At 36.2% G+C, this 21,033-nt stretch overlaps 1 protein-coding gene across 1 annotated transcript; it reads left to right on the top strand.

The window, feature by feature from the left end:
- The first annotated feature begins 10,350 nt into the window (after positions 1-10,350).
- Positions 10,351-20,110, top strand: LOC120195941 (phospholipid-transporting ATPase 1-like). Its single transcript, XM_039197867.1, has 8 exons — positions 10,351-10,358; positions 14,188-15,721; positions 15,820-16,126; positions 16,784-17,492; positions 17,583-17,706; positions 17,836-18,055; positions 18,659-19,117; positions 19,831-20,110. Exons 2-8 carry the CDS (start codon positions 14,212-14,214, stop codon positions 20,048-20,050), a joined length of 3,549 nt encoding a protein of 1,182 aa, XP_039053798.1. The 5' UTR covers positions 10,351-10,358; positions 14,188-14,211; the 3' UTR covers positions 20,051-20,110.
- Positions 20,111-21,033: the final 923 nt, after the last annotated feature.

Genomic DNA, 21,033 nt, shown 5'->3' with positions numbered 1-21,033 from the left:
GAAAGCAGTAATTCACCTGCCCTGGCCAGGCAAGGTGAAGAACAGGCATCTCAAGGAGTGCCTGTGCAAGATCAAGATACGTTCTTCAGAATGTTAGACGCTATTTTGACGCGTCTTCAACCTTCTGCTCCACTAACTCAAAGAATTAATGTAGCAAAAGAGTTGAGAGGTTTAGGAGCTTCCGAATTTAAGGGAGAAGCTGAGGAAGGTCCAGTGTCAGCGGATCTTTGGTTGAATGATTTGAAAATCATGTTAGATGGTCTCCACTGTTCCGAAGTGGAGAAATTAGATGGAGCTGTGTCTTTATTGAGGGGTCAGGCGAGGATATGGTGGACGAACGTCACCATAAGGATGACAACCGACCAGTTGACTTGGTCTTTGTTTTTAGAAGAATTTAAAAACAAGTATATTGGAGATCAGTTTATCCGACAAATGAAGCAAGAGTTTATGAATTTGAAGCAGATGAGCCGCTCTGTTTAATGAGTACGAATGTGAGTTTAATAAGTTGAGCAGGTTTGCAGCTGAGCTTGTGCCTACTGAAAAAGATGCTTGCGAATGGTTCGTGGAGGGCTTGCGCCATAGACTTAAAGAATTGTTGATAGTATTAAACTTGTCCTCGTTCCAGGAGATGATTAATCGTGCAAAAGCTCTTGAAAGGGCTCAGAATGAAAGATTTGGGGACTCAAGAGTTCAGACATCAAAGAGGACGACTACTTCTTCTAGCTCAGTACCATCAAAAAAGGGAAGAGACTCGGGATTTCGATCACAAGCTAGATCAGAATCAGTTGCATCGTCTGCTAAGGGAGCAAGTCAGGCAAGACCTAGACAGACGCAGTCAGTAGAATCTGGTGCTGGGAGATCTACTCCGAGTCAAGGGAGACAGTGTCAGCACTGTGGGAAAAATCATTATGGGGCTTGTCGTATGGCTGCTAGGACTTGTTTTCGATGCGGAGACGCCGGACATTTTATCCGGGATTGTCCATTGATTTTTGCTGAGCCTGCACCATCTGGAAGAGTTGGTTCTTCCTCACAAAGAGGACGAGGAAGAGGAAGGAACCCGTCTGAATTCTCTGCTCAACCTGAAGTTCGATCCACTGCTCGGGTATACAATCTAAAGACAAGTGAAGACCGTGATGACCCTGATATTATAGCAGGTACTTTTCAATTGTATGATAAATTAGTATTGGTGCTGATTGATCCGGGTTCTAATTATTCTTATATTACAAGTAAGTTAGTAAAGGAGTTGAGGATTCCTATAGAAGCTACGAGTAATGTGATGATAGTAACTAATCCGTTAGGACATAGTACTCAGGTGGACAAAGTCTGTAAGGGGTGTCCCATAAAGGTTTAGGGAATTGAATTCCCTGCTAATCTGATGGAATTACCCTTTGACGAGTTTGAAGTGATTCTAGGAATGGATTGGTTGTTTCATTATTATGGGAATGTCGAATGTAGATTGAAAAAGGTAACCCTGAAGAGTCCAGAAGGAATAGAAGTTAATGTGATCAGTTAAATGTGTAATCCTTTAGCAAATGTAATATCAGTGATGTCTGCCAAGAAATTATTGCTACAAGGATGTCAGGGTTTTCTTGCAAATGTGATTGATTCAAGAGCTCAAGAGAAAAGGTTAGAGGAGATTCCAATAGTTCAAGAGTTCCCTGATGTTTTTCCTGCTGAATTGCCAGGATTACCTCCGGATAGAGAGGTAGAATTTCAAATTGAAGTAATGCCAGGAACCGCTCCAATTGCAATGGCACCTTATCGGATGGCTCCGAAAGAATTGCAAGAGTTAAAGAATCAATTGCAAGATTTGTTAGAAAAAGGATTTATTCGACCAAGTGTGTCACCTTGGGGAGCTCCGGTGTTATTTGTTAAAAAGAATGATGGATCAATGCATCTGTGTATTGATTATCGACAACTTAATAAGGTGACCATTAAGAACAAGTATCCCCTTCCGCGCATTGATGACTTGTTTGATCAACTAAAAGGAGCTTCGGTATTTTCGAAGATCGATCTACGTTCGGGTTATCATCAATTGAAGATCCAGGAGAAAGATATTCCGAAGACGGCTTTCAGAACGAGATATGGTCATTATGAATTCATCGTAATGCCCTTCGGAGTAACGAATGCACCTGCTGCTTTCATGGATCTCATGAACAGGATTTTTCATCCCTATCTGGACCAGTTTGTTGTTGTCTTTATTGATGACATAATGGTCTACTCGAAGTCCATTGAAGAGCATAGCACACATCTGAGGCTAGTTTTGCAAATTCTTAGAGATAAAAAGTTGTATGCCAAATTGTCCAAATGTGAGTTCTAGTTAAAGGAAGTAATTTTCTTGGGGCATGTGATCTCGGCAGTGGGGATTAGAGTAGACCCTCAGAAGATTAAAGCTATAATGGATTGGGAAGTTCCTAAGAATGTGTCTGAAGTTCGGAGTTTTCTTGGACTTGCCGGTTACTATCGAAGATTCGTTAAGAATTTTTCGATGATTGTGTTGCCTCTAACAAAGTTAATGAGAAAGAACGTACCATTTGTTTGGACTTCGGAATGTCAAGAAAGCTTCGAATCTTTAAAGAGAATTCTGACGGAAACTCTGATATTGGTTCAACCGGAATCTGGCAAGAATTTTGTAGTATTCAGTGACGCATCCCATAACGGGTTGGGGTGTGTATTAATGCAAGAAGGAAAAGTGGTAGCGTATGCATCGAGACAGTTGAAACCACATGAAAGGAATTACCCCACTCATGATTTAGAAATGGCTGCTGTAGTATTCGCTCTCAGGATTTGGCGTCATTATCTTTATGGGGAGCGTTGTTACTTATATACGGATCATAAGAGCCTGAAGTACCTGATGACTCAAAAAGAATTGAATTTGAGGCAACGTAGATGGGTAGAGTTCTTAAAGGATTATGATGTGATAATTGACTATCATCCCGGAAAGGCTAATGTGGTAGCATATGCTCTGAGTAGAAAGACGTTTGCAGCTTTATGAGCTATGGATGCAAGATTATCTTTAATGGGAGACGGTGGTCTTTGTGCAGAATTAACCCTTAAACCAGCATGGTTGGAACGAATAGGAGAATTGCAAAGTAAAGATGAAGTGTGTTTGAAAAGAATTGAACAAGTAAAGAACAAAGAGATTAAAAACTTTGAGATTAAGTCAGATGGAAATCTATATTGTAAAGGAAGAATTGTAATACCCGACAATGACGACTTGAAGAAAGAAATATTAACAGAGTCTCATTGCAGTCCGTTAACGATACACCCGGGTGGAACCAAGATGTATATGGATTTGAAGGATCAATTTTGGTGGTCAGGGATGAAGCGAAGCATCACCAAATTTGTGTCTAAGTGTTTGATATGTCAACAAGTCAAAGCCGAGCATCAAGTTCCATCAGGATTATTGCAACCGCTTTTCATTCCTCAATGGAAATGGGAAAATGTTACGATGGACTTTGTTTCAGGGTTACCCTTGACCCCGAACAAAAGAGAATCAATCTGGGTAATTGTTGATCGATTAACTAAGTCAGCGCATTTTCTTCCGGTTAGAACGGATTTCTCTATGGAAAAGTATGCAGAGCTGTATATTAGAGAAGTTATTAGATTGCATGGAGTACCTGTTTCCATAGTCTCTGATCGAGACCCTCGATTCACTTCTAGATTCTGGAAATCTTTGCATGGAGCGTTGGGGACTCATTTAAACTTTAGTACGGCTTTTCATCCTCAGACTGATAGGCAACCAGAGAGAACTATTCAGATATTGGAAGATATGTTGAGAGCATGCGTAATGGAATTTAAAGGATCATGGGAAAAGTATTTACCGCTGGCAGAGTTCGCTTACAACAATAGTTATCAGTCTAGTATAAAGATGGCTCCCTATGAAGCTCTTTATGGAAGGAAATGTCGTACGCCTTTGAACTGGTATGAGCTTAAAGATAAAGAAGTGCTTGGTCCTGAGTTGATTCAGGAAGTAGAAGAAAAGGTTCTGATAATTCAGAGTAATCTCAAAGCTGCAGCAGACAGACAGAAATCATATGCAGATCTAAAAAGGAAAGAAGTTGAATTTCAAGTTGGAGATAAAGTGTTTTTAAAAGTGTCTCCATGGAAGAAGGTGTTGAGATTTGCTCGAAAAGGAAAATTGAGTCCTTGGTTTATTGGACCATATGAGATTGTAAAGAGAGTAGGACCTGTAGTATATCAGCTAGCTTTACCACATGAGATGGAAAAGATACATGATGTCTTTCACGTTTCAATGCTTCGAAGATATAGATCTGATCCTTCTCATATCGTGACACCAGAAGAGATTGAGGTTCGACCTGACTTGACTTATGAGGAAGAACCGATTCAAATTTTAGCTCATGAGGTTAAGCAATTGAGGAATAAGACTATTCCATTGGTTAAAGTTTTATGGAAGAATCACAAAGTAGAGGAAGCAACATGGGAGCGTGAGGAGGATATGAGGAATCAGTATCCCCATCTCTTTTCTTATTAAAAATTCGAGGACGAATTTTCTTAAGGGAGGGAGATTTGTAACATCCTCCATGCCGGGTTAGTGATTAATTTGCAAAGTTTCAATATTTGGTGATTTAAGTAAAATGATGGAAGAGTTTAATGACCTATTTGAGTTATTTGGTGTAGGATTGAATTATAAAGAAGGAGAATTAAGAGGGCAAAAGAGTAATTTAGTAAGTAAAATAATTAAATATTCCTTAGAGTGATTTTATAAATCACGTGGGCATTTGAGATAAGCATTCCAGACTTTTCTCTTCTTCTCTTCCTTCTCCAAACGTGAAGCTTGCAAGTAAAGGTAAGAATCTGAACCTTGGTAGTTTCTTTGATTTTTTAGCTTGGAAATTGAAGTTTGGATGTTATATAAGCTAAAAGAAAGCTTATATGACATTAAGGCAACAAGATAAGTGTTTTAGAGATAGATTTGGAAAATGAGTTTTTAGATGAAATTTTGATATGGATGAGTTTTTGAAGTTTGAATAAGATTTTTGACTTGTCAATAAGTTAATTAAGAAGTATGAGGTAATAGAATTGAAATTAGAACAAGTTGGAATTTGAGTAAGATTCTTCAATTCTATATGGATGATTAGTTTTTTTTAGTTTAGAGGTATGGAATGGATAATAATTAGTTTAAGTAAGTGTATGAAAGCTAAGAGTATTAAAGGGAGTGAAATATGTATATTTGAGCTGAAAGGAGATGATTTTCAAACTCAAAATAGGATTTTTGGGCTAGGGGAATCGGTACCCATTCAAGGGGAACCGATACCCCCTCAACGAATATGAATTTCCAGAATGCTAGAGGGGAATCGATACCCCCAAGGGGGGGAACCGATTCCCCCATGAAAAAAAAAGAAGAAAAGAAAGAAAGACTAAGCTATTAATTCTTTAAATTGGTAAACTATTAAAGCTTAATTTCAAGACATAGACATCTGATAATCATCTTGAAAATTATGTTTATGTAGATATCGAGCCTACACAAGTTCGGGAACAATCTACAAGTAGGATCGATCGAGGAAAAGGCAAAGAAATATAGGTGAGTGCATATGCATAGCATAATTATAGAAATATACTCAATTCTAGACTTGTGATAAGTCTAGATTTTATATCTTGGTACATGAGCATATCCTGTATTATGAGACATGACATGAGTTCATATAAAATGCATTATATAACATGAATATGTGGGAAAAGTTATGAGCTATGTGAAAAGGTAAGAATTTACATGTCTACGCGATATAGACTACGTGAAATGTAAAAGCCCATGTTATGTAGATGAGAACTATAGGTATAGTTGGCATGCCAAGGGTAGAGGGTCTACACGGTCCTTCGGGACATATGTATATTCTTTGGAACATGTGTGAAGTCTTAGAAAGACACATACTTGATCCCTAGTATATGTATATGATTCTTAAGGAATTCTATGTGGTCCTTATGGACATCATTATATGGCACTACGGGGCAATTCTACGCGGTCTTTCGGGATATATATATATTCTGTGGAACATGTGTGAAGTCTTGGAAAGACACATACTTGATCCCTAGTATATGTATATGATTCTTAAGGAATTCTATGTGGTCCTTATGGACATCATTATATGGCACTACGGTGCAATTCTACGCGGCACTTCGGTGCATTTATACGAGTTGTGGTGACAGCATAGTGCACAACCTCACATTACTCAGATACCTTAGGTTCTCAATAAGCTATCATGGGCCAATAAACTTATTAATACAAATTCATGAATGTTAAAGTCATATGCTTACAGGTATGGATATTGATGATGGAGACTACATTGATTAAATACATGTTTGCATCTCATTTCATATGATCATGACATTTTCATTACATTGCCTTGTTATTATTATTGCCTCACTAAGTCGATGACTTAGCGTGTGAGTGTTTCACACGTAGGATCCGAGAAAGTAGACGAGACAGGTTAAGCAGCTTGACAGCATTACTCCTGCAACCACCAGATCAGAAGCAACTTAATCAGTAGGTCATTTTGTTATGTAAATGGCAGTTGGCATGTAATTAAAGGGTTAAGTTGTGTATGCTCTGAATATTTTGGTAAACTTATATTACAATATGTATATTATCGTATTTTCTTAATATAAGTTCAAATATTTTGCTATTATTTGTTAAGAGTTGTGTTTTAAAGTCAATGTAGTATCTCTGACTCATATTCGGGTCGGGTACGGGTTGGGGGTGTTACAATTTCTTTCTCCAATACTAGAGAGTTTTCTTGTGAGTAGTGAGTGTTTTGTAAACACCTGTAAATTTTCTCTCTTAGTAAAAGATCTGCAGCAGTCCGGAGACGTAAGCAAATTGGCTGAACTCCGTTATCAATTTCGAGTATTATTTTTCCGCTTTTATTTCGCATTCTCAATAATCTGGTTATAGGGAAATTACTCGTTACTCGTTTTATTTCCCAACAAATGGTATCATGAGCTTTTGGTTGTGAATTTTGTCAATTTTTCTGTGAGATTACTATTCATGTAAATAGTGAATTTCGTGAATAGTAAAATTTTATGGGCGATACGAGTTTGTCGATGAAGGTGTTCTAATACATGGTAGTTCTCAAAAAATTGTCAGAAACGATCTAAAGAAGCCAGATTCGAGTGGGAGCGATGGCTTTGAGAAATGAAGTTGATGAGCTCAAGAGGGAGCTACTCATATGCAAAGGAGCAATGAGTGAATGAGATGCGCTCAAGACCTTCTTGGAAGGACTTAGACCAGGGGTGATGCTCGGGATAGAGCAAAGTGATGCCCATATACTTTTGGAGGCCATAGCTGTAGCCGAAAAGCTGACTGAGCTTGCAGGTGATAAGCCAAGTAGTGATGTGTCATCCAAGCCCATGCCCAGAGATAGTGGCAATAGTGGTGGAGACCGGGAAAAGATGCAGCAGGGACATGGTAGAGAAAGCTCTTCGAATGGCCAAGGTGAGCTATCGACTGTTCGTAGCCAAGGAAAGCCATCGGGAAAGAATGACAAGGTTAAGTCCGGTGTAAAGAAGAAGGGGAACAAAGAAAAATTAAAGTGCTACTTTTGTGGTGGTCCTCATTTGATTAGAGGATGTCTCGAGAGGCGTCGCCTTACAACCATCATGAATAGGATGGAAGAAGGAGAAGTAGCTGGAATTGGCACGGTCGCAAGTGTTAAAGCTACCAAGCCAGGGAAAAGACTTGGTCCGATTGATGGGATCAATGAGGCCAAGCAAGGAATGATGTTGAAGCAGAACCTGGAAGAAAACGTGGCAAAGCAGTAGAGCACAAGAAGGGACCCGGTGCGATAGCAAGAGATAAAGTCGTCAAGCCGATGGTGCAAATGAGAAAGTCCGCTCACAGTATGCCATGATGGAGGCATGGTCCAAGTTGCGTCTCAGGCATAAAGAGACACTTAAGGAGTATGTGAGTCGATTTAGAAACTCATGCTCAAAGTCCCAAGTTTGACTGAAGATGGATTCTTCACCTTCATGTTGGATTGAAGCCATGGGCGATAGAGTGTTGGAGCGAAGGAAGTTAAGGATTATCTAAAGCTTTGACAATCGCCGAGTCCACAAAATTTGGAGTCAGAAAACAAGACTTTCAAAGCAAAGCCTAAAGCCGAGGGTAGCGGCAAGATTCCACGATGAGGAAAGTCAAGGATGATGAATGTTGTTCCTCGAGTGGCAAAGAAATCCACTCAATGATGAACCAGATGGTGTCTAGAGAAGATGTGTGCAGTCTTGACACAAGTTCAAGTGTCAAAGATGCTAAGCGAGGGTAAGAGTCGAGCAAACGAGGGGGCGCAGACTTAAGATGTCATAAGTGTTGCAAATTACCCGAGGTGAGCCCAGTCATCCAAGGTGATGGATGACCCAGGATCGAGTTCTCCAGAGAAGAGGATGAACCCATGATCGAGGGGGAGTTGAGAGTATGCTCAATACAGTTAATTTTTGCCAAGGGTATAATCCAAGTGCAGGAGGAGTTAGCCATGTCCAAGGAGTTTGCCGAGCATGTTCATGTAGAGACATAGATTCAGAGACCATCATAAGAAGGGTCAAGCAGGGCTTGCGAGGATGTTTAAGTGAGAACAATCCTTCAAAACGTTGAGGGACATAAAACCAAAAAATTACCCAATAACAGTGGGTTTACAGGCGGTGACTACAGATAAAATGAAGTTGTGTTCAGCTTCAGTTGACAGGCTAGAATAACGAGAACATAAATGCTGCTGCATTGATAAGGTGTGAAGACATATTAAAATAGTCTTCAAGTGGGAGATTGTTGAAAATTCAAGCTGAATTTGTGAATTCAATTAGTCTGAATTTGTTGAATTCAAAGGTGAGCAATATGGGCGGCTGAAGGAGAATTCAAAGTGGCTGCCTAATTTTGTTGATTTTTTAGCTTGGGAAAATTATTTTTAGTCACTGGACTTTAGGGTATTTACATGATTAGTCATCAAGCTCACTATAAATACCCTAACCCATTTAGCTTTAATATTATCCCAAAATCCCAAATCATTTCTTTCTTCCAATACTATAGAGTTTCTGTAAGTATGAGTTTTTAAACACCTGTAAATTTTATCTCTTAGTAAAGATCTCAGCAGTCTAGAGACGTAAGCATTGGCTGAACTCTGTTATCAATTTCGGGTATTATTTTTCCGCTTTTATTTCGCATTCTCAATAATCTGGTTATAGGGAAATTACTCGTTACTCGTTTTATTTCCCAACACATTTCTCATCCTTTACTGTAAGCGATTTTCTTTTTCATTCTTGTTTTTTCATTTGTTGTTGTTAGTAATCTTTATTTATTTCAACATATGTCGTGTCTTGTTTTCGAACAATACAGGTGGCTTTCGATGGTGTCAGAGATTCACTTGTGACAAAAAATCTATTCACTCCCAGAGTATCGTTCGTTCATTATTGGAACAAATAGCTCAACAATGAAATCTCAAAGACTCATTTTTCACTCTCCAAAGTATCCCCATTAACCGTTGAAGTCTCCGCCAGTTTTTCCAAACTTGCCGCTCAAACCACCCCGATTAATTCTCGTCTCCTTTCTTTTGCTTTCACTAAACTCTTTTTCTTCCTCGATTTATCGTCGAGTCTCGAGAAACACTCCAAAAACGACAAGAATTTCACCAACTACGACTCCAGTGATCTCGACGGAGCTGACAAGTTCAAGAACTACTTTGAAAATGAAAATGTTATCCTCAACTTATTCTGCCGATAGAGTTGGGACTATGCTGGTCACAAGAATTTATTCTCTAGTTACACTAATGGATCAAATGTCGTCGATCATAACTTCACACCTACAAAACTGTCGCCACAGGCGGTTATGGAAACTTCAATACCGTCTAAAACTTATATGTTTGGTAACATGGATCCTTGTTGAACCCCATGACATAAACGGTCAGCAACCGTGAAATCTTCAACAACAAAAAGAGAGAGAGTAAAAGCAATAACAATATAGTTTGGAAAAACTGCATCAACTTGTTTACATATAGAATGACCTCATTGAAATGACTAAGAAGAAGAGAAATCAAATTAAAAACTTGAACCTGAATTAATGTGAGGAAAAAGCAGCATATTTATTGTATGTTAGGGAAAAAATATGTGCATGCAGAAATGCGAAAATAAAGAAAGACTTGGATGAAGATATGTTGGTAGAGTAGAAATGTAGAATAATTTGGCTAAGGTGATAATATCGCCGTCGATAGTTTCTTAAGTTACCAGGATTATGCCAATGTGGGTGACAACTTTTTCCAGTGTTATGCTAAATGTTATAATGCAACTGAAGTAAAAATGGGACCAAAACGGAAAAAACATTAAGTTTAGTGATGATTTTGAAATGAAGAAATAGTTGGGTAACCAAAATAAAAGCATATAAATAGTTTAGTGGTTAAATATGTATTTTAGCCTTGTATTTTATAACAGATAACAATTTGGGGCAAACGAGTTAATGATTTAACTTCAATGAGCAAAACGTCCTGAAAATACTTAGAAAAACTCGATACAAATGATATACTTTAGATTATTCCCAATATGTCACCTATTTTAGATTATTTTTCAATTTAATACTTTTTACGGAGGGAATTTTTTCATGTAGAAAACACCTTCCGCTATTGTGGTAAATAATGTCAAAACTATTGAAATTGGATTGAAATGAAGAAAAAAAAAGAGAAAAACAAGAGCAAAATCTATGAAAGCTTTGATCTAAAAAAATAAACGTCTATGGTACATATTGAAGATATATAATTACACTAGTCAAACGAAAACGATAGTATATGTATATTAATATTATGTTTAATCGTTCAATAAATATATATTTAAAAAAATATTTTTGAAAAAAATATAGTGAACGTTGGTAAGGTTGCTGTAAACATCAATCAAATTTTACAACTCTAATTTTCAATTCCATCTAGAAGTCTCTGGCGAGCATGACTTTTGTAGGGTTTAGTCCAATTGACATCTCTAAAGTCTGGATTAATATTGAAATTATTTATACGTTGGAAAAATAATAGGGTAATAATTCATATTAAAATTATTTGAAATATTTTTGTGCATTCAAAGTATTTGTGTTATCTCGTTCATTTTATGTGATTGTTTTATATATATGATAGTGTGAAATTTAGATCCTTCTATTATTATTAGGACACATTTTTCAAAGTAGTGACGTTTGAATTCGAAAGAATGTGGGCAAAATTCAAGAATTCTAAGCGTAAAACCAAAGAACATATGTATTTAAGAATTTTATATAATATGATAGCTGTCTATTTTGATTTCATTTAAAATGTTTTTCACTAATTTGACGTGTGAACCGTCATTCAACACTTTAAATTATATTTGGTTATTTTTTTGTCATCTCGGTTCTAAGGCTTCGGCTTGATTAATCTGGACTGACCCGCGTCGTACATTTAGTTTTGGGGTGAGTCTTCCGGCAAGAATTTTTTACATACATAAAGATTCGAGCTCGAGACATTGCTTAAGAAATATTAAGCTCAACACTTTAAATTGGATTTGGTTTTTTTAATGCTATACATGTGTATATTCTTGTTATAAATCTTTTTCATATAAAATCATTTTTATATGATATCATTAATTAAAGTCTAAAAAATCATTTCGATGCAATTTTGATCATTTTAAAATTATAAAATTAATTGTAAATATCGATATACGATATTCATTCTAGAATTAATTTTTATTTTACTCTTACTTTACAAATGATTTTTTCTAAACTATTTCAGTCAAAAGTCCAAAATCACTTTTTCAAAAAAGATCCTTTTTTATTTTAATTTAAGAAACTTTGTTCACAAATATGAAAATTATAATTTAGTTATCCATGGATACCCATATTCAGGGACCAATCTATATGGTGTTTGGGAGGGGCAACAACTCCTCCTACCTTTTTTTATATATATGATAGTATTTTAAGTCCTTTTAGTTTAAATATCAGTTAAATAGCCTCTCTTCTAAATTTCCAGATTCACTTAATAGATTATTTTTATTTTGATATAAAACGATTTAGTCCCTTAACATTTGATCCTAACTTCGTCCATGCCCATTTTTTATGAAGAGAAAATTATGCTTTGCTTTGAATGTACGGAGTTTTCAATTGAAAAAAATTAATGACAAATTAAATTAATCGATGCTTAGGTGTCTATGACCAATTAACGGTGGTGGGGATATCGTGACAGAGATGAAGATGGAATTAAAATATAATATTAGTAATGATTTAAAAAATATTTATGTAATTAAAACAAAAACAAAATAATAATTAGGTGGCTAAATATATAATTTACCCTTATTTTTTATTTCACCGCCGCATAAAAGGTAGTTGGTGGACGTATTCTAATTCATTATGTAAGCTTATTCTAAGATGCAAATAATGCAAAACTGCTAAATCCAAAACATCTTTTATTAATTACTTGTAATAATATTAATTATGAATAAAGATTCTTCAATGATTGAGAACTGAAAATAATTATGAATAAAGATTCTTCAACGATTGACAACTAAAAATAATTTAAATCTTGATTTTTTTGGTAATAATTAAATCTTAATTAAACCTCAGAAAAATAATTAAATAAATAAGCATTCCAAGAAAAGGAATAAAATTACATTTAATATGGAACTTAAAATACGATATGATAATTTTGAAAATGACAAAATCGCTTAAAAATAATACAACAATGACAATTTTTAAATATGTAAAGACTTAAACATTAAATATAATTAACACACAAAAAAATTATGAAAACAAATTAAAATCTAAGGTAAACTACGAATGTAGTATAAAAATTATCAGTTTTACTTCGTTTTAGTAATATTAAAAAAATTGATAATACTAAATTAATAAGTCAATAATAAACCTATAAATTAACGGATTGATTTTGAATATAATTATTATTTACTAGTTTCTGGTATACTCATAATGAAGGTGGGAAAAATTATGTAAAATGATTATATTTTATAAAACTTTATCCGTTCTTATTAGTGAATTGATAATAAAAAATCATATATAAATCTTATTAAACATTTAAAAGTGTAATTTTTAATTGTTTATATATAAAAAAATCTAAAAGACAATATAATAATATAATTATAATTTAAAATAAAAATAATTTAATAATTTGCATTAAATCGATAGCGTAAGGTATCAGAACTATACTTTTTTGAACTAATGATCAAAATTGAATAACCTTAAACTCAAGAGATCACCAATGTTATATATCCTTAAACTTTTTATTTACGTGTTATATCATCAATTTAATAAAAATTAATAATAATATGAATCAAACGATTTCAATAGTTAAAAGAGACAATTATTATCTCTAAAATTATAGAATTTGAATAAATTAATCTTAATAATCAAAGAGATTAATATTAGCTCATAATTATCCTGTACTAACAAAAATAACTATTTTATTATAAATTGGTACATTAATGACCGTTCAGCTAACTTTTAAAATTTCACGAATAAAAAAACATAACGTTTTCTAGAAATAGAAAAAAAAAGCTGGGTTCGGTTTTTGGTTTCTGTTTCTATCACTATCCAAGAACCTTCTTCTACGTGAAGACCAGGTTTAGGCAATCTCCACGAGGTTTTTTCTTCTTCATATTTTTTTTTATAATTTCCATTGTAAAATGATTCGCTTTTGAATTTTGATCTTTCCTTTGTCGCCACCTCATCAAGACTCTTCCTAAGCGTTTCCTTTTTTCTTGTAAAAGCCGCCTCCTTTCGTTTGCAAATGCCTTGACTTTGTACATTTCCCTCTTTCAAACACGCCATTACACCAACAACAACGGCAAATTACAAAGCAGACCCAGCTCCATAATTCTCACATTCCCTTTCGTTGTACAGATATTCCCTCATCAATGTTTTGTTGTTGAAGTTGCTTTCAAATCATTTATGCCCACGATCATAAACTGAAGGTTGTTTCTTTTCTTTTTCCCCTGTCTGTACCTGTATTTGTATAATGTTTTCATATGTATACATCGTTTTTGGGTTTACTCTGCTGAATTGGAAATTTGGGGTGCTTCTTTGTCTCTTAAGCCGATCATAATCTGGGAATTTCTTGAATTTTATTTATTTTTTGACTTTCAGCTGTTAGAGATATCTTTCATCCATAGATATAGCCTCAAAAGTCATTACTTTATTTTATATTCGTGTGATCTTAGAGAAGAAGTTGAAAGAGGGATCCTGAATTTGTTTTTGGGATGGACTCAAAAACTACAGTTGAGAATTTGTATAGTATTGAACCTGCCTTAAGTTCCTCGTCAAGGAGGAGTAATTTATCTGCTCATTCCAAATCTTTGGGCGGGAGTTCGATTAGGGAAGTGAGTTTTAGTGATTTGGGACCAAAGCCTGTGAAATATGGATCTCGTAGTGCTGAGTCAGAGACATATAACATGTCGCAAAAAGAGATCAATGATGAAGATGCTAGGTTGGTACATATAAATGATCCTGTCAAGTCAAATGAGAGGTTCGAGTTTGCTGGGAATTCCATTAGGACCGGAAAGTACTCAATCCTAACATTTCTGCCTAGGAACTTGTTCGAGCAGTTTCATAGAGTTGCCTATATATACTTCCTTGTGATTGCGGTGCTCAATCAGTTGCCTCAGCTTGCGGTATTTGGTCGCTTTGCTTCCATTTTGCCACTGGCATTTGTCCTTCTGGTTACAGCAGTTAAAGATGCGTATGAAGACTACAGGCGCCACAGGGCAGACAAGATTGAGAACAATAGGCTAGCATCAGTTTTGGTTAATCATGAATTTCAGCAAAAGAAATGGAAGGACGTCCAGGTTGGTGAGATAATCAAGATTCATGCTAATGAGACTATTCCTTGTGACATGGTTCTGCTTTCAACTTGTGATCCAACAGGAGTTGCATACGTGCAGACTATTAATTTAGACGGAGAGTCCAATCTGAAGACACGGTATGCCAAACAGGAGACCCTTCTGAAGATTCCCGAAAAGGAGATTGTTTCCGGTTTGATTAAGTGCGAGAAACCCAACAGAAACATATATGGTTTTCAGGCTAACATGGAAGTTGATGGGAAACGAGTGTCACTTGGTCCCTCCAATATTATTCTTCGTGGCTGTGAGATTAAAAACACTACTTGGGCTATTGGGGTTGCTGTCTATGCTGGCCGTGAGACCAAAGCAATGCTTAACAACTCAGGGGCCCCATCAAAGAGGAGTCGGCTTGAGACCCATATGAACTTGGAGATCATCTTCCTCTCACTGTTTCTCACTGCATTGTGCACGGTTGTCTCCGTATGTGCTGCTGTTTGGTTGAGACGCCACAGGGATGAGTTGGATTACTTGCCTTTTTACAGAAGAAAGGACTTCTCTGGGGAGGAAGAAGAGAATTACAATTATTATGGATGGGGATTAGAAATAGTTTTCACATTCCTCATGTCAGTTATTGTGTTTCAGATCATGATTCCTATTTCACTGTATATTTCCATGGAGCTAGTCAGGGTTGGTCAGGCTTACTTCATGATTCGAGACATCCAGATGTATGACGAGGCTTCAGATTCAAGATTTCAGTGTAGGGCTTTGAATATAAATGAGGACTTAGGACAAATCAAATATGTTTTCTCTGATAAAACCGGTACACTTACTGAGAACAAGATGGAATTCCGTTGTGCAAGTATTTGGGGGGTAGATTACAATGGTGGAAAGGTCAGTTCACAAGATCAGAACGATGGTTACTTTGTCGAAGGTAAACAACAAATTTATCTCTAGTACTACTGTGTAGAAATGAACATTATTTCAGGTTTGTTTAGCATTTTTCTTACTTAACCCCTTTTTCTTATTAAGTGGACGGGAAGATTTTGAGGCCAAAGATGGTGGTAAAGACTGATCCTGAGCTTCTACAATTTGCTAGGAGCGGAAAAGAGACTGAAGAAGGCAGTCACGTCCATGAGTTCTTCCTTGCACTGGCAGCTTGCAATACAATTGTGCCTCTAATTGTAGATACACCTGATCCTACTTTGAAGTTGATAGATTACCAAGGCGAGTCTCCAGATGAACAGGCATTGGTTTATGCTGCAGCAGCATATGGATTTATGCTAATAGAGCGAACCTCTGGCCATATTGTTATTGACATTCAAGGAGAAAGGCAAAGGTAATCTCAAGCGCTGACTTCTATCTTCTTGGTTTTGTATCCACCATTTCTGTTTAATTGTTATATTATGAATATATGATGACCTCTGCCAGAATTAGCCCAGGAATTGTCACTAGATTTGAGCTTCTGGTGTCGGTATTTAGTGTAAACTCTTGGACTGAGTGCTTTAATGGTGATAGGAACTTCTAGAGTGTCAACATTTTATCTCACCTTTTATATCATAAAGTAGGCATGCGACTTTCTTTTATTTTCTGGATAATCAGTGTCTGTATAGTTTTATTTATGAGTTTATAAGCTTTGTTTTTTCACAGATCAATTATAGTTTTATATTATTTGAGGTTATTGGCTTTATTTTATATTAGTCTTTACATATTTCCCAAGTATGAGGTGTGGGAAAGTATGTAAATACCTATTTGAGTTTAGTCTCTAATTTTTATCCTCCTTTTGTTGTTGAATTTCGAAATATTGGGAGGTTGGGATATTGTAAGATTTAGGAACTGACATTGAAAATTCTCTTGCTTTGGGAGAGAGAAGTATCTATATATAAATATGTAATACCGTATTGAAGATGTGCTGGTTGTGTTACTTTGCTTCAATTGTACTAAGTTTCTTATACTAAGTTCTCTTTGTTGAATAAAAATGTTTTGGGTCATGCAGGTTCAATGTTTTGGGTTTGCACGAGTTTGATAGTGATCGGAAGAGGATGTCTGTCATATTGGGGTTGCCAAACAAATCCGTAAAAGTGTTTGTAAAAGGAGCTGACACAACAATGTTTAGTGTCATAGACAGATCTCTGAATAAAAGTATAATTCGGGCAACTGAAGCCCATCTGCACTCTTACTCCTCAATAGGCTTGAGAACACTTGTCATCGGGATGAGAGAACTGAGTACTTCAGAATTTGAGGAATGGCATTCTGCATTCGAGGTGGCTAGCACTGCTCTAATGGGTAGAGCCAGGCTGCTTCGGAAGGTTGCAACCAGTATTGAAAGCAATCTCTGCATACTGGGTACCTCTGGTATTGAAGATAAACTACAACAAGGAGTGCCAGAAGCCATTGAGTCACTTAGAACTGCTGGGATCAAAGTATGGGTGTTGACCGGGGACAAGCAAGAAACTGCCATATCAATCGGATACTCCTCGAAGCTGTTGACCAGTAAAATGACACAAATTATAGTGAACAGCAACTCTAAGGAATCATGCAGAAAGAGTTTAGAAGATGCCATCATCATGTCTAAGAAGCTCGCAACTACGTCAGGCACTACAAATGACAATGGGAGAACTTTGGGAGCTAGTTTAACACCTGTAGCATTGATTATTGATGGTACCAGCCTTGTTTATATTCTTGACTCTGAACTCGAAAAAATGGTAGGAGTTCTTGACTTGCCTTTGTTTTCTGCTTCTAATTTCTAATATTTTGCATGCTGACGTGACTTTATTTTTCATCCTTGCTTGCAGCTCTTCGAGTTAGCCTGTAATTGTTCTGTGGTTTTGTGTTGTCGAGTGGCCCCATTACAGAAAGCCGGAATTGTTGCCCTTGTAAAGAAGAGGACTTCAGACATGACACTTGCCATTGGCGATGGTAATCATCATTCTCTTGGTCTTTTATCATCATCTCATGATTATTGAAGAGAAAAAAAGTGTAAACTTTTATCTGCTTTCTTTTTTGTGGTTTGGGTTTATTTAAGAAATAATACCGGATGCTTCACAGGTGCTAATGATGTTTCAATGATCCAAATGGCGGATGTGGGGATTGGCATTAGCGGCCAAGAGGGTAGGCAAGCTGTAATGGCATCAGATTTTGCAATGGGACAGTTCAGATTCATAGTTACTCTTTTGTTGGTCCATGGGCATTGGAATTACCAGCGGATGGGCTACATGATCTTATACAATTTTTACAGGAATGCAGTGTTTGTACTTGTATTATTCTGGTGAGTTATTTTTTTAGGTGGAGTGCTTGCACAATTCTTTGCATGTGCGCTGAATACCAGGGATTCAAATTGCGGTCGCGGTCACGTTTTCGGAGGGCACCGCTACCGCTATATCGTGGGCATAGCGGGTGCTATTGCGGCGATTGCGGGTGTCGCGGTCAAATAATAGCGTTTTCAGAGGGCACTGCTACCTCTATATCGCGGGCGCTATCGCGATCGCGGACCGCTATTTAAATCCCTGCTGAATACAAATATTTAACCAACATTATTAGGCGGTTGAGCATGCTTCTGGTTTAACCAAACTTTGATTTTCACCAATAAAGCCAAGGTTATTCACGTGTGTTCCCTGCGAGCTACACGTGAGGTTGAATACTGGGTTTTAGAGCTCTCCACCTATTGCTAATTAGTTTTTGGTTGTGAATTCTTCATAGAAATATTCTTCCTTCACCCAATTGGGTTAAGGACAATTGATTTTTATTCCCTGTTGATTCAAAATCATAATTTACACATAATTCAAAATAGAAGCTGAATCATACTTTGGTTAACTAAAGTGAAATATCAGCAGTGAATAGGCAGCTTTTAACTTCAGTATGTTCTTTTCAGGTATGTTCTTTTTACTTGTTTCACTTTGAGCACTGCAATCAATGAGTGGAGTAGTGTGTTGTATTCTGTAATCTACACATCGGTGCCTACGATTGTTGTTGGTATTCTTGACAAGGACCTAAATCGACGGACACTTTTGAAGCATCCTCAGCTGTATGGGGCTGGGCACCGAGAAGAAAGCTATAACAAGAGACTCTTTTGGATAACAATGATTGATACTGTCTGGCAAAGTGCAGTTGTCTTTTTCATTCCTCTTCTCGCATACTGGAGCAGCACCATTGATGCATCAAGTATCGGAGATCTTTGGACTCTTGCGGTGGTTATATTGGTTAATTTACACCTGGCCATGGATGTCATCCGTTGGAATTGGATAACTCATGCAGCAATTTGGGGATCTATAATCGCAACTGTTATTTGCGTCATCATTATCGATGCTATACCATCTTTAGTTGGTTACTGGTAAGCCCATTTATTTTCTGTAAGTTTAATTGAGCATGTAGATGAACCGTGTTGAGATAATTGTTTTTGACACAACAATGTTCTGCAAAAATATATGTAATAGGGCATATATAGAGGTAGCAAATAGGTGTCACATGAGTTCAGGTTGGATCGATTTCGACTTCGAGTTATCTCAAGTTCAAACTATTTAGGGTTCGGGTTATTTCAGATTATGTGCTTGGGCCTTTCTTTTTATTCATATCAAATTAGATTAGGTTTGGGATCTTTTGGATGGGTTTTAAGGTTCAAATTTTCTTTGTTATCTCCATATAACATATAGATTTGGTTCCGTATGCGTGCATACCAATATGATTATTCCAAAGTTGAGTTTTGGTGTCCTTAGCTGTGGCCCTGGGGTTATTATCCATGATGCTCTGATTCATCGCATTTTTCTTTGAAGTGCCCCGTGTCAAACATATTTTCTGACATTGATACGAGGATATTATCTTCCAAGAATCCTCCAAATACATAAAAAAAAACCCGAATCTTCTAAGGAAAATGGTAGAAATTAATGGTAAAAAGCCTGTGAATAATCGATCCTACCGCTCTACGGCTAAAGAGTTGACATAAATTAGAATGCCAGCAATGCATTTTAACATAACAATTCATTTGAGGCTTGTAATTTTCCTTGTGTATATATTTTCTGACCCTTGCCAACTTATGTATTATAACAGGGCCATCTTTCACATTGCGGGAACCGGATTGTTCTGGTTGTGTTTACTTTCCATCATTGTCGCCGCACTAATACCTCGATTCGTCGTGAAAGTTCTTTATCAGTTTTACACACCTTGTGATGTTCAGATCGCACGGGAAGCGGAAAAGTTTCAGGCTCGGAGCGAGTCTGCAGCCGTAGAAGTCGAAATGAATCCGATTTTGGATAATTCAAGGCCATAAGGTGATTTTGTTTGTATTTCATTTTTGTAAAGTATCATGTTCCATTGGCTTCTTCTGCAGAGTATATTAATCCTCGTTGTTTACTATCCGAAGGATAGAATTAGTGCACCTTAGGCTTGTATTTTACAGTATAAAATGAATGTAAATTAACGTTGTTCATAGCTGAGAGAATCATACACGCAAAATTTCAATGAATACAATTTGCCTTTATGTTGTCCATTCACTATGGTCTCTCACGGTGTTTAGATTTTGCTTTATTTCTGTTGGAACATTTTAAGAATATTTATAATGTTCCAATAGTTATAAGTGAGAATGTTATGAATGGAAAATTAATTCTTTTAGTTATTAAAACTTGTATCCTTTAATTAATCAAGATTATTCAGATAAATATCTATTTGAGATAATTATGATTGTTATCAGAAAATGTGACTATCCAATATATTTGGATGGTTGTGTTTGTATGAACAAACATGGAATGGCTTGTAATTTTCAAATGATAAATAATTGTTATTAGAAAACGTCTCTGTCCAAAATAGATGATATTCAAAATATTTGGAAGTTGTGTTTAAAGCACGAATTAAGCGATTTCAGTAAAGGAATGATTGTTATTCTTTGAGGTTTCGGGTTCGAGCACCAAGAATGTGAGGGTGTAAGTGTTAATGGTAAATATATATTACTTTAAGCAATTGATTTTAATTTGATCATTGGATTAAGTTTTGGATAAAATACACAAATAGTCACTAGTGTTTTTTATTTTTCCATTAAGTTTTAAGAGCAACAAATATTACTATAGATGACAAAAAGCTTTGACCACCATTTTCACTAACCTTTCAGAGAAAAAAGAAAAATCTTCTTATTTAGATTTTTTTTGACGATTTTCTTTTCAAAATATTAAACCCAACCTCTTAGGTTAATATGTTGATTCTGGGATTGGAGTTTCAGAACAAAATTTGAAGTCGAGTGCCAAAACTGTTTAAATTTGA

The sequence above is a fragment of the Hibiscus syriacus genome, unplaced genomic scaffold, assembly GCF_006381635.1.
Source record: "Hibiscus syriacus cultivar Baekdansim isolate YM2019G1 unplaced genomic scaffold, ASM638163v2 tig00117021_pilon, whole genome shotgun sequence".
NCBI lineage: Eukaryota > Viridiplantae > Streptophyta > Magnoliopsida > Malvales > Malvaceae > Hibiscus > Hibiscus syriacus.
Note: the sequence above shows the minus strand (reverse complement) of the source record. Positions and strands in the feature narration are given on the sequence as shown.

What these genes read in the sequence shown, in the direction of transcription:
- LOC120195941 (XM_039197867.1), top strand. Translation starts at nt 14,212, where the DNA reads ATGGACTCAAAAACTACAGTTGAGAATTTGTATAGTATTGAACCTGCC. An exon ending in CGATGGTTACTTTGTCGAAG is followed by an intron (nt 15,722 to 15,819) that starts GTAAACAACAAA and finishes TTTCTTATTAAG; the next exon opens with TGGACGGGAAGATTTTGAGG. An exon ending in GACACTTGCCATTGGCGATG is followed by an intron (nt 17,707 to 17,835) that starts GTAATCATCATT and finishes GATGCTTCACAG; the next exon opens with GTGCTAATGATGTTTCAATG.